General features: G+C 42.1%; 1 protein-coding gene across 1 annotated transcript in view; it reads right to left on the bottom strand.

Moving 5' to 3' along the window:
* Positions 1-4,372: 4,372 nt before the first annotated feature.
* The window catches only part of AP2B1 (adaptor related protein complex 2 subunit beta 1), a 123,479-nt gene continuing 114,228 nt past the window's right edge, over positions 4,373-13,623 (bottom strand). The window contains 2 exon segments of the mRNA XM_040424706.1: positions 4,373-4,982; positions 11,175-11,329. Coding sequence (XP_040280640.1) covers positions 4,908-4,982; positions 11,175-11,329 — 230 coding nt within the window. The 3' untranslated portion in view covers positions 4,373-4,907.

The following is a 13,623-nucleotide window of genomic DNA, read 5'->3' as shown; positions in this document are numbered from 1 at the left end:
ATTAAAGTTCCTTTCTCTTCACAGCTACTTGGCCACACATCAGGACAACTGTATGAAACAGAGTTTTAACATAATGTTGGAAGATTACAATGTATTTATCATATTGGAAGAATGAACAATTCTTGTCATTATATCAGCCTCAAAAAGGCATGTCATGAGAAGCTGTGACTTTAATCAACGAATATTGTGCTGCGTTCATTTAAGCTCGGCAGCTGCTTCTCGAAGGACGTGCCCATGGGAAGTCTTAGTATGAGGCACATGGCAAAGACAGCTTGTTAGGATGGAGCCGTTCACAGCACGGATAAAAATAGCAAGACGTTTATAAATGTGGTGAGCTTGCCCGCTGTTCATCCTATGTGGCAGGCAGAGAGTTTGCCACCTTTGCTTCCTTTAATCTGTGTAGGGATGCAAAGTCATAGAACACAGCGAAAAAACAAACACATGAATATTAGGCCTCATGCACACGACCATATGTATTATGCGGTCCGCAAAATATGGATCACGTCAGTGTTGCATCCATTTTCAATGGATCCGTGTCCGCACTTGTCAGCCAGGTTTAGGACATGTTCTATCTTTTTGCGGAATGGACATACGGATGCGGTAAGCACACGGATGTTAGTTTGTGCATCATCTCAGCAGTTAATTCCAGCTAGAACCATATGGAGCGAGCGGCTGCCCCATATAGCTCTGTGGGAGATACAGAATTCTGCCATGCACTGTAATTTATGGGGCTCATCATGTTTTTTTTTTTTCATTTATATTACGAAATAATAGTGGTGCATTTTATTAGAGGGTCTGTATCCTATGGAGCATACTTTTTTTTCAGAAATTGGGAAGAAATAACCCGTGTACTATCAGAAATATAGAGTATCATGGCTCTGCTTGAGCCCTAACAAGTTTCTCTTTTTTTAAAACTTTTTTTGTCTTTTGATTCCTGAATATGATCCAGTATGTCCTTACTATCTGGACCACTGTGAGCTACTTACTGTCAGTTAGGGTGCCTTCACACTCTGCAGGATTTTCCACAACTGAAAATCTGTTCCATTCACCTGAATGGGGATTGCAGAAGTCCATGTGCTTGCTGACCCATTCAAGTGAATGGAACTGATTTTCAGATAATAAATAAAATCTGCAGCATTAAAAAAAGGTACCCTTATATGACAAGTAGTTACTGGCTAATCCACAGAGCTCTTTTGGATAGTTTACCTCTTGGTGAGAGATCGTTGACTGCACTCGAAGACATTTTGCCCATTGGACAGACTTTGAGAAGGAAAGTGTCATTGCACCGAGAGAAGCAGGATAGTCGTTTGGACAAACTGCCTGACATCTAGGCTGTTTTAACCTAGCTGTTTAATAGGTGTTGGGACCAGCGGTTACATAAGAGCATGCACACATAGCAAATAGGATCCAGATGGCCCAGAAAGACCACCAGTAGAAAGGACCATTCGATCCACCGGCAAGCACAAACAGCACTCGCAGTTTCGTATTCCACCATCATTACACACTCTTGTCTCTGTCCAGACCATTTGTACGTGGTTAGGAGAAGGAAATTTGGTGTCATGCCACCCATTACATGTCCTGCCATTGACAGCCATGCACCGTCATCGTCTTTAGCAATGAATCCAATTCTGTTTGGGATCCCATGACGGTTGAGTTAGAGTATAGAGGGCTCGTGGTGAGGGCTTCAACCCTGCCTTTGCTGTGGAGTGACACACTACCCCAACTGCTGGTGTGATGATCTGGGGAGTCATCACATACGACAAGCAGTCACCTCTAGCAGTAATACAAGGGCTACATGTTGGCCACATCTTGCCTCTCATGGCAGGAATTCGAACACTTCCTTGGCCTGCCAGGTCATCAGGTTTACATATATTATCTTTACATATGTATCTATACATATAGAATGTTTCATTCAATTCCAACAACAACTTCTTGGAACATGATTTTTTTTTGTCAATAACTGTATTTAGACTAACAATAGAAAACTTTGTTTTATTGCTAGAAGTCACATAATAGAATGGAAACTGAGGAAAACAAGATACTCATCCATTCTAATGGAGAAAAGCAACAATATAGACAGAGACAAAAAGGTTTGTGCCATTTTTAGCTTTAATTCAACGCTGAAATAAGCACCGCTTGAAGATCTGCCAAACATTTCAGCCTTAAATAAATATTGTGCCACGTAACAAAATGTAGGTCCCCTGCAATCGAATTCCTTTTGCCTTGGTTTGGGCATTATTCTCATCACAATCAAAGTTACTAATTAGTCATTGGTAACCAGTGATGGCCAGTTCGCAGTGTTCGCCCGCGAACACATGCGCGCTGCCATCCTGACTCACAAGTCCGGCGATGCACAGGTAAGCCATTACCTGTGCCGCGAGCCGGTCTGAAACAAATGCGGTCACCGGGAGCAGGCAGTTCCGAGAACAGCCGCCAGGGGCCTTCATCTCAGAACTGCCTGCTCCCGGTGACCGCATTTGTTTCAGACCGGCTCGCGGCACAGGTAAGGGCTTACCTGTGCATCGCCGGACTTGTGAGTCAAGATGACAGCCCGCATGTGTTCGCTGGCGAACACTGCGAACTGGCCATCACTGTTGGTAACTATAGTAAGTATAACTATCAAATCTACATAAAGGGACTATATACAGGGGCTATAAAAGTACGGTAAAATACGTGATAAATATACAGAAACCATCTTTAACCACGTAAACATGTACATGCAAAGGGCATGGAGGAGCTGAGCAGACTGATATATAGTTTTATGGGAAAAGATTCTGTAAAACTTGTAATTCATTAATTTAAATTCCTGTTCATTTGGGGCTCTGAAGTCCAGGAGACGGTCCTATCGGTAACTGTGTACAGAGATAGCTGTCAGTCACTGATAGGACCTCCTCCTTGACAGGAATATAAATATATAAAATACAAGTTTTACTGAACCTTTTCCCACAAAACTATATATCAATCTACTCAGCTTTTGAATATAAAAGGATAGTCCAAGATTATAAAAGCATTACTTTTTTTATTTATTTTTTATTAGCTACAACCTCTGGACCCTCTCCAGCTCTGCTATGTCTGTCTTGTTCACAGGAGCCCAGAACTGTACACAGTACTCCATGTGTAAAGTGATAGGACTATGTTCTCATCACGGGCATCTATGCCCCTTTTGATGCAACCAATAAACTTATTGGCCTTGGCAGCAGTTGCCTGACACTGGGAGCTACATTTACTATCAACTAATATTACTAAGTTCCAAAGTCCTTTTCCATGTCCGCTTTTAGGGTGTGTTCACATGGCAAAATACACGTTGGTAAAATCCAACATATATTTGCCACTAAATCCATAGCAGAAATCCTTGGATTTCTACAACGCATTTGAAGTTGGTCTTGCAATAAATCCAGCTGCGGATCGGTCCCCTTCAGTACCAAGAAGGGACGTGTCTGTATAAACTCCAGATGGAAAATACTATGGTGCAGATTTCTCACTGAAAACAATGAGAGGTCGGTTGTGAACAGATTCCATGCAGATTTTTGAGTGAAATACAAGCAGAAATCCTGTATAGACATAGCCTTACATATCATCTTTACCCAGTATTTTCCAGTATAGTATGTGCTGGCGACATGTTTTCCCTTCTTATGTGGATAACCTTACATTTCTCAGTGTTACTGATGACCTATCCTCTGATCTGATCCACAATTGTCATACACAAAACAACACAACTCTGCATGATTTTCTGAAATACACTTTATTGATATGGTCAATGCTGTGAAGATTTCATAGCAACATAGGATAGTGGACTTTTACGATGAACATGCGGCACGCTCGCCTAGGCGGCAATGCACTGACCATTGGCACGGAATGTACATGTTTTGGGGATGAGGGATTATGCACATTGTATTTTCACAAGGATAGGGACACAAGTGGCACTAATGCAGACTCCCCTGGTCATTCTCATCAGAAGTTGTTGAACCATAGGCTAGGCGTGAGGACTGATAAAAATGACAGTGGTCAGACAGAGATTTTGTGGATAGGAGATGCTTCTGGCATGGTACACAAACATACACAGTATTTCCAACCTAACCTTACAACGACTATTTTTATTTTGTTTCTCATTTACAATGGTGATTATGATTAACACTGGCTAGGAACATCTACACAATGCAGGTTCATAAATAGTTAACTGCACTGGGCCAACGTGTCAAGCACATTATATTGAAGAAGAAGAAAACCTATTTTTTGCTAATTAAATAGATATTGGTATGTGTATATTGCTGTGTACTCACTAGTAAAAGATGAGGCTGTGCAACCAGACATGGTCATTACCTTCCAAAGGTGACTGTCACCTCTCCAGATTTCTTATCGCCATCTATCCTTAAAGGCATTCTCCGGGCTCCTAATATTGACCTATCCTCAGGATAAGTCAGCAATATCTCATCTGTGGGGGTCTGTCACCCACACCAATCAACTGTTCCCTGCTGCCACTAGCACTTTGAACAGGGCTGAAAGCTCAGCTCTGTACAATGTGCAATGACTGTGCAAGGTTACCATTGACTTTAATGGGAGCTGAGATGCAGTACCCCGGCACGGTCACTACACTTTGAACTGAACTGTGTTTCTGGCTCTGTTCATAGTGCTAGTTCTAGAGATGAAGGCAGCAGGGTACAGCTGACGGATGAGGGTGCCAGGTGTTGGGCCCTCATCTGTCAGATTCTGATAACCTCTCCCGAGGATCAATATCAGGAGCCCAGAAAACCCCCTATTCGCCTGTTTGCTCCATTAGAGAGACCTTGCCAGCAGAGCTTTTAAGAGTTGGAATGTAAAACCCAGTAGACAGTGTATAAGTATAAGAGGATAGACTGACATGAGAAATAGTATTCATCCATGAAAGGCTGGCTTCTGTACTGGCACATTTAGATCTTCAGGATGGAGTCATATACCTGGTACACATAATTACACACCTCTGGAGCGCGGCACTTCAGGGAAAGCTGCAGGAGGAACAAGAAACAAAAGTTTAAAGGGAATGTCTCACGTAATTAATTGTAGTTTCATTAATAAGATATGCATCTTCAGAAGAGAGATAATGTGATTGCCCTTTTTCTTTAAAGGGAATGTGCCATGGTTAAATCACATTTTTAAAGACTTCTTGATGATGTTTTTAATTTTCCACGTCAATATCTATATTTAAACAAAAACTATAAAATCCTGCAGTTTTCGCACTGGCCACTAAGGCTAGTTTCACACTAACATTAAACTATTAAACTCTACCAGATCAGCCTGCCAGAATTCATTGCATCCGGCATAGCCAGAAACTGCTGGAGCACCGCCAGGCCCCATTGACTATAATAGGACCTGGCAGGAATCTGGCCTGTTTCCAGCATTAGTGCCAAGATTCGGCCAGGCAAATACCGGGGCAAGCAGCGGTTATTTGACTGGCAGAATCCCGGCACTAATGTCGAAAACAGGCCGGATCCCAGACGGGTTCCAGTCTAGTCAATAGGCTCTAACGGGGAATATAGAATCCGGCTACGCTGGATACGATGAACTCCATCAAGCTGATTCTGTACTGGAACAGCCTACAAGAACAGTTTAGCACTAGCGTGAAACTAGCCTAAGCCTAATAATAAGTGCCACTTTTGGTCTGCACAGATCACTTTACTGCAGTTATCTGCTTATCTGTCATTCCAATCCTGCCTGTAATTATATCATTTCTGTGTATAGATAAGACGGGATCCACCATTCACAATAGGTGATTGTCAGAGCTTATCTATTCTTTCCTTGTACAATGACCTCTGCACTGGTCACACCCCATAGATATCAACAGGGTCAGCTCCAGACCATTGTGTCTATGGCCCATGTGGTTACCATAAAGCAGTTTTTAGAAAGAACAGCCCAGACAGGATACCCCCCCCCCCCCCCCATCATAATCATTTTCATGAAAAAGAATAAAAAGTCTGCAATCAGAAAATAAGGATGTGTTGCTATACAGTGGGGGAAAAAATTCGTAACAAAAACAAAGAAACTCCCTGGGTTTCGCCAGTGATGACAAAAACTTCCTTACTTCCTTTATTGTCTGTTTTTGTATGTGTGCCTTATGGCTGAAAAAATGTTTAGGAACTGTACAGCATCTTCCCCCAGAAACTAAAGAGGAACACAGAGCCTTTAAATAATGCAGTGTTCCTATCCTCCTTATCTTTATACCCTTTAATGACCCTGCTCCAGTCTACACAGTAAAGCTGACAAGTTAGTTGTAGAAAACAGTATCAGCCTGTCAGCTCTGCTCTAGTGGTCAGAGTCAAAACTGGATTTGATTCACAGAAATAAATAACTAACTAAACAAATCAGACAATAAAAAAATAAAAAAAGACTGAAATAAAAATGTCATTTAAACATTTCATTTTCTGACAAGAGAACAAAGAAGAAGAACCAATTCATTGCATGTGGGAACCTCTGTAAGTCACACGTATAGTACTGTATATACTATGGAAGACAATAACAAAGCATAAGTGGTGTACTAAACTAACTACATGATAAAGATGGTCACTAACAATTTCACTAGAAAGCATTTAATACTCCAGACTGTACTATCAGCGGTTCCCCAGTAAAGTGTTAATTAAGAGACTGTTCCTGCTAGTGTACGGTAATCAAGCAGGGCTTCTGGGTCACCATTGCTATCCTGCAGGCAGGGTTTACAGCAGCCTCTTCTCTACAGAGAGTTCAGGCCGGCTGTGCAATGTGCTGCCAGGCTTCACAACCTTTTCCATTGATGAAATAAGGGCTCCTGTAAATACTGCCTGCACTCAATTGACGGTGCTTGCAGGAAAGACAGTCACATAGAATATGAAACTCACCGGGCCTGATAATGTGATCACTAAACCATTCCTGCTCCTTTCTAACATTATACTAGGAAAATGCTGATAATGCCATTGCCTATTACTGCTTTATAATTAAATAGGCTCAAACCTGGAGCTTCATTAATAAGGTAACAGAATTACATTCACTGCTAACAATTATACTTAAATACAGTGACATACTTCCAATGGAGGCAGGCCACGCAGCTGCTATTGGCCCGTGGAGAAGGGGGGTCCGCAGTGAACCGAAGGCCCTGTCTCCTAATTACATCCAATACAGGCTCCTGTCCTGCTCCAGTCTAGAATCTCTCTCATCAGTGAAGAAAGCTAAAGGACCAGTGATCATGTCATCACCAGTCCTGCACCATCTAGTACAGGAACTGCACAGAGTGGTGTAGATCCCAGGTTAGAAAGGTGCATCTACCAGGACCTGCGATTACACCAATCGGTCCTGCACCATCTAATACAGGAACTGCACAGAGAGTGGTGTAGATCCCAGGTTAGAAAGGTGCGTCTACCAGGACCTGCGATTACACCATCGCTCCTACACCATCTAGTACAGGAACTGCACAGAGAGTGGTGTAGATCCCAGGTTAGAAAGGTGCGTCTACCAGGACCTGCGATTACACCATCGGTCCTGCACCATCTAGTACAGGAACTGCACAGAGAGTGGTGTAGATCCCAGGTTAGAAAGGTGCGTCTACCAGGACCTGCGATTACACCATCGGTCCTGCACCATCTAATACAGGAACTGCACAGAGAGTGGTGTAGATCCCAGGTTAGAAAGGTGCATCTGCCAGGACCTGCGATTACATCATCAGCCCTGCACCATCTAGTACAGGAACTGCACAGAGAGTGGTGTAGATCCCAGGTTAGAAAGGTGCATCTGCCAGGACCTGCGATTACACCATCGGTCCTGCACCATCTAATACAGGAACTGCACAGGGTGGTGTAGATCCCAGGTTAGAAAGGTGCATCTGCCAGGACCTGCGATTACACCATCGGTCCTGCACCATCTAATACAGGAACTGCACCGAGAGTGGTGTAGATCTCACGTTAGAAAGGTGCATCAGCCAGGACCTGCGATTACATCATCAGCCCTGCACCATCTAGTACAGGAACTGCACAGAGAGTGGTGTAGTTCCCAGGTTAGAAAGGTGCATCTACCAGGACCTGTGATGATATCATTACAGGTCCTTCAACCCTAACAGCATGGAAAAGAACTGCGCTATAAGCTCTCCATAGGGACTGGAATGGAGCGGTAAGAGGAAGTTATCCCCTTTTCTCTTTATTTGCCGCCCCCCATTCCCAGTTTTTTTTACTCATATCTCACTCATATAACTGCAGACAGTTACAACCACCACTACCTCATACAGTGACCATAATGTATAACTAACCAAATATATCTGTACACACTGCATTTATTATACCTCATACCTATCACATCAGTACACTGCTGTATATACTGTGTGTGTGTGTGTGTGTGTATATATATATATATATATATATATATACACACACACACACATACACTGTATATATTGTACAATATAACAGATGTATACCTGTACCCACTGCATCTGTTACACCTTGTACCTCACATATCAGTACACTGCTGTATATACTACATACCTGTACACACTGCATCTATGATACCTCACATATCATTACACTGCTGGATATACTGTATACTGTACCCACTGCAGTATATCCAGCAGTGTAATGATATGTGAGGTATAATAGATGCATAGATGCAGTGTGTACAGGTATGTAGTATATACAGCAGTGCGTTGATATGTGAGGTACAAGGTGTAATAGATGCAGTGGCTACAGATATGTAATATATACAGCAGTGTAATGGTATGTGCAGTATCAGGTATAATAGATGCAGTGTGTAAAGATATAATCAGCACACTGCTGTATATACTATAAATCTGTACACACTGCATCTATTATACCTTGTACCTCACATATCAGTACACTGCTGTATATACTATATATCTGTACACACTGAATCTATTATACCTTGTACCTCACATATCAGTACACTGCTGTATATACTATATATCTGTACACACTGCATCTATTATACCTTGTACCTCACATATCAGTATTCTGCTGTATATACTATATATCTGTACACACTGCATCTATTATACACGATACTTTAAAATAATTTACAACATGTTGCATAAAATTCATACATTCAATCAATGTTAAAACTCAGACTAAAATTTACACTTCTATATACTAAAAGTCCTTGGGGGGGGGGACTTTTAGTATATAGAAGTGTAATTTTTAGTCTGAGTTTTAACATTGATTGAATGTATGAATTTTATGCAACATGTTGTAAATTATTTTAAAGTATCGTATATAAAAATAATTTCTGATATACCAACCAACTTGTCTGTGTTGCCTGATAAAGAGTGACGCACAATTTAATTAATGACCTTTTTACTATACCAGCATTAGGGAGTGCTGTCGGGCAGTGCACCTACCCAATAGCGGATCAGAGAGTGAGCCACCAACCTTGTGCTATTTGCATCTATTATACCTTGTACCTCATATCAGCACACTGCTGTATATACTATATATCTGTACACACTGTAACATCTCTTACTATATGACCGTCTGCAACATATGTCCTGTGACATCACTTCTCCTTTTAACCCACTCCATTCTACCTTCTACCAGAAGGCTCTCTCCCCCCAACTCCAGTCTCACTGCTCCTGTCCTGCAAGTCCCAGAGCGGAGACATTTAAATGGGGACAATAATGCTGCCAGTTGGGAAGGGGGGGGGTTGTCAGGGGACAATAATGCTGGGTATTTTATACTTCATGGTGGTATTAATTTGGCGCTGTCAGGGAGATGTTTTGTGTGCTGCAGTGTTGTATTTAGATGGTGAAGTTGAGGTAATTTGTCAATGCACGCTAGTATCGGATGCTGCTCAGAGGTATTTTGGGCTGCATAGTGGCATCAGACGCTGCTCAGAGGCATTTTGAGCTTTATAATGGTATGTGTTGCTGTTGGGGAGGGTAACAGACAGTATGTCCCCGACCACGTGATTAGGCATTTTTGTGTTCCACTTTTATTTCCTTTCTTGTATTAATGGTTTACATAGAAGCATGGCCAAGTAAAGCAAACTGACCTCCAGTCTGCATTGTGCCCCTTTATTTTTATGCAATATCATATGTGGGCTGGCGGGGTTTGTGTGCCAGGGCTGTTTTGTAATCACAGTTTGGCCCTGATGGCAGACTACATAACAAGCAGCAGCAAGCACAGTTCATTGAGCAAGGGAAGGGGCAAGGGGTCCCATTTAGATTCCTGTTATAAGGCCCAATGATTTCTCTGCATGCCCCTGCTTAAATAGGACCTGTCACCTCTGCTGACATGTGAGTTTTAGTAGGAGCACCTTTTCATATAGCTCTATGGTGTGCCATTCCTTTATTATTCCTACTAGAAGTTTTTGACTGAAATGCCAGCAGTCTGTGATAAAAGTAAAACTGGATGTTATGAGTTGGGGGTGTGTAGCTGCACAGTCTGACACTGGCAGTACTGATTGGATAGTGTTAGACTGTGCGGGGACGGACCCCCCTCCTGCAACTGGTAACACTCAGTTAAAGCTTTATTGGAGACTGCTGGCAATTCTTTCAAAAAGGTCTAGCTGGAATAATAGAGGAATGGCACAACACAGAGTTATATGAAAAAATCTCTACAATTGTTATTTCATGGGGAATGCAAAACAGACATGTCAGGAGAGGTGACAGGTCCTCTATAAGTTGGACCCTCGCTTGAAGTGAATGGGACCCAGTTGCAATGACCCCTGCTCACTGCTTGCATGTTGACAAAGAGGGGGGTAAACAGTGGCAAGCATCCAGTGCTGGCACAAGCGCTGCATTCTCTTCAAACAGCTGATCAGTGGGGGTGCTAGGAGTTGAACGCCCCACCGATCTGATAATGATGACCTGAGGATAGATCATCAATACAGGAAACAGGACAATCCCTTTAAACACACTATATGGCTACTTGCAAATGGAAGTCAAATTTATGCAGATCTCTCTACTTTCCTCACCAATTCCACATCGGTTGGGCCCCATGCACACAACCGTAAGCATTTTGAGTTCCGCAAACAGCAGATCTGAAAAATACGGATGTGTTCTATGTGCATGTCGCATTTTGTTGCGGACCCATTGACTTCAATGGGTCCGTGGTCCACTTTTACAGACAAGTATAGGACAAGTCCTATCTCTTGCAGAACGGACATATGGATGCGGAGAGCACACGGAAATATACTGGTCAATACCTAATCAGGCATATTATTATACTTACTGTGTAATTAGGGTTGCCAGGCTGGATCCGCAGCTCTGCCAAGATCCAGATGCCATTGGTAAGTTTCAGGGACTGGTACAACATGTCCTGGCCTTCCACGTTCCTCTTTGCAATAGTGTAAACACTGTTATTCTGAAGCTTGCTGGAAACGGTGTCTAAAAGGAAGGAAAACGTAATTGGTTTTTCAGCTATACAATAAAGATTCGTCTTTTCAGCGCACATGCACTGTATAAAGGAGCACAGTGAACAATGTCATTCCAAACTGAAGCAATTGCCAAAGCTTCATCTTTGGAACACAAAAAAAAAAAAACGTGCTAAGCACTATGACAAGATTGTACTACAATAATAAAAAAGGATAAAACAGGAAAGCACTAAAGAAATAAATGCAAGCAATCACCAAGATTCAACAGCATAAAATGTTCCATATAAAACAACTTTCACTAGTTTCGCAAAGTTGAAAATAACTGAATTCCATCATTGAAAATAGGTTTTAAATGTCCGTATGAGGATTTTATGGAGGTTTTAGTAATAGAATACAATTTGTTCTAATTTTGGATCTGGCTGTATATACTGTTGTGTGGATATATGTGAATACGTCAAGTTCACCTCTGCTAGTCACAATCATGCCGCTGAATCATCTTTAAAGGGGTTGTTTTACCAGGAGAATGGCCGCGGATCTAGCTTCTGAAACCAGTGGTAAGTTGCGGCCAGCTATACATTGCCACTGCAGTGGCCATAGTATTAGATGGAAGCCATTCAAGTGAATGCCCTTCATGTAATATAAGTCGGCCACAGCAGCTGATAGTGGACGTCTTCAAGTGAAAGCTGTTCAATTGCCCCTTTAAAGGGCATCTGTCACCAGATTTAGGAGCATTAATCCAGCTGACACGCGAGAGGTGCACGTGTCAGATAAACGTAATGCTTTTTGTCTTATTTCTTTATGTGGGTTGTGACAAAAAATATATATTTTATAATAGGTAAATGAGCCCCTGAATGCAAGGGTCTCCCCTCCCTGCCTACTTTACCATGCCCCCAACGCTAAGACTGACAGGCCAGGCAGTAAAAACATATTCATGCCCTGAAGTCTCGTGGGAGTGCATTCGGCGCATGCGCTGTACAGGAATGGCGCATGCGTGGAGATAGATGCTCTTTGAACAAATAGTATCGTCTTGCTAACAATTGTCTACTGTTTCCAGGCTTCTGTAATGACAACGGTCATCCCTGACCTACATACCCATCACTAGATGTAAAAAGTCTCTACAAAGCATGAACCGACAGTATTATTAGACTATTTTTTTTAGTATAGCTCTTGGGGGTACTGGTTCTCATTTAAAAGTTACATGTGCCACAGCAAAAAAAACAAAAAAAAAAAAACTTTTCAGCAATATTATTATTGCACTGTGCTTATTTTGGGTGAAAAAGCATTTTCCCCATTGGCCTTTAATAAAAACGTTCAACCGTTTGTCTTCCACGGCCTTCTGACTTTCACTAGGACTGTATACTGGTCTTTCTGCTTCTCTCAGAGAAATGCTCAATCTGTATCCTCATCTCATCACTCCTGACAGCTCATAAACGGTTCTATCAGTCTGATCACAATTTAGCTTAAAGAGGTCCTGACATCTGTTTTAGTAACTACTTGCATTGCCCATGTTATAACAATTCTGTGAAGCATCTATTCTTATGACTCAATGTTGTGCCGTTCATCTATTATTCCTGCTAGAAGTTTATGAATGGCCAGCAGTCTGTAATAACATTCCATCTGTATGTTACCAGATGGAGGTGTGCCCCTGCACAGTCAACCACTGGCAGCACCGATTGATTAATGTCACTGTGCAGAGACATACCCCAAAACTGGCAAATCATGCATAAACTTCTAGTAGGAATAATAACGAAATGACACAATGTAGTCATAAGAATAGATGTCAAAGAATTATTTTTACATGGGGAATGCAAGTAGTTAATAGACTCACTGAATGAGTGTTCATGAGCTGTCAGGAAGTACAGATCGGGGCAACAAGATCCAGCAACCAAAGCAGCAGCTCTCTGATGGATTTCAGTGAAAAGCAGAAAGAAAAGTCTGAATAGTCAGTAAGAAATAAAGGTTATAGAAGAGAAGTGTTTAACAGAGACCAATTAGAAGAATATTTTTAGCCCCAAATAAGCACAATGCAATAATAAAACTAAGAACTGCCAACAAACGTGTCAAGCCTTTCTTAAATGGGCTTCCAGGATTTTAAAATCGATGGCCTATCCTTAGGATAGACCATCAATATCTCATCGGCAGCAGTCTGCCACCCCACGGCCCCACCAATCAGCTGGTGCAGAGTAGCTCTGGAACTGCACATCCCCGTCTATCTCTTAGTGGTTGGAGGTGGTTACTGTGGTGCAGCTCCTAGTGAGGTGAATGAGAGCAGCACTGCAGTTACCAGCTCCATCCACTACACAAAAG

Source organism: Bufo bufo, chromosome 3 (genome assembly GCF_905171765.1).
Source record: "Bufo bufo chromosome 3, aBufBuf1.1, whole genome shotgun sequence".
Taxonomy (NCBI): Eukaryota; Metazoa; Chordata; class Amphibia; order Anura; family Bufonidae; genus Bufo; species Bufo bufo.
The sequence above is the reverse complement of the archived record's forward strand: the minus strand, read 5'-3'. Positions and strand labels throughout refer to the sequence as shown.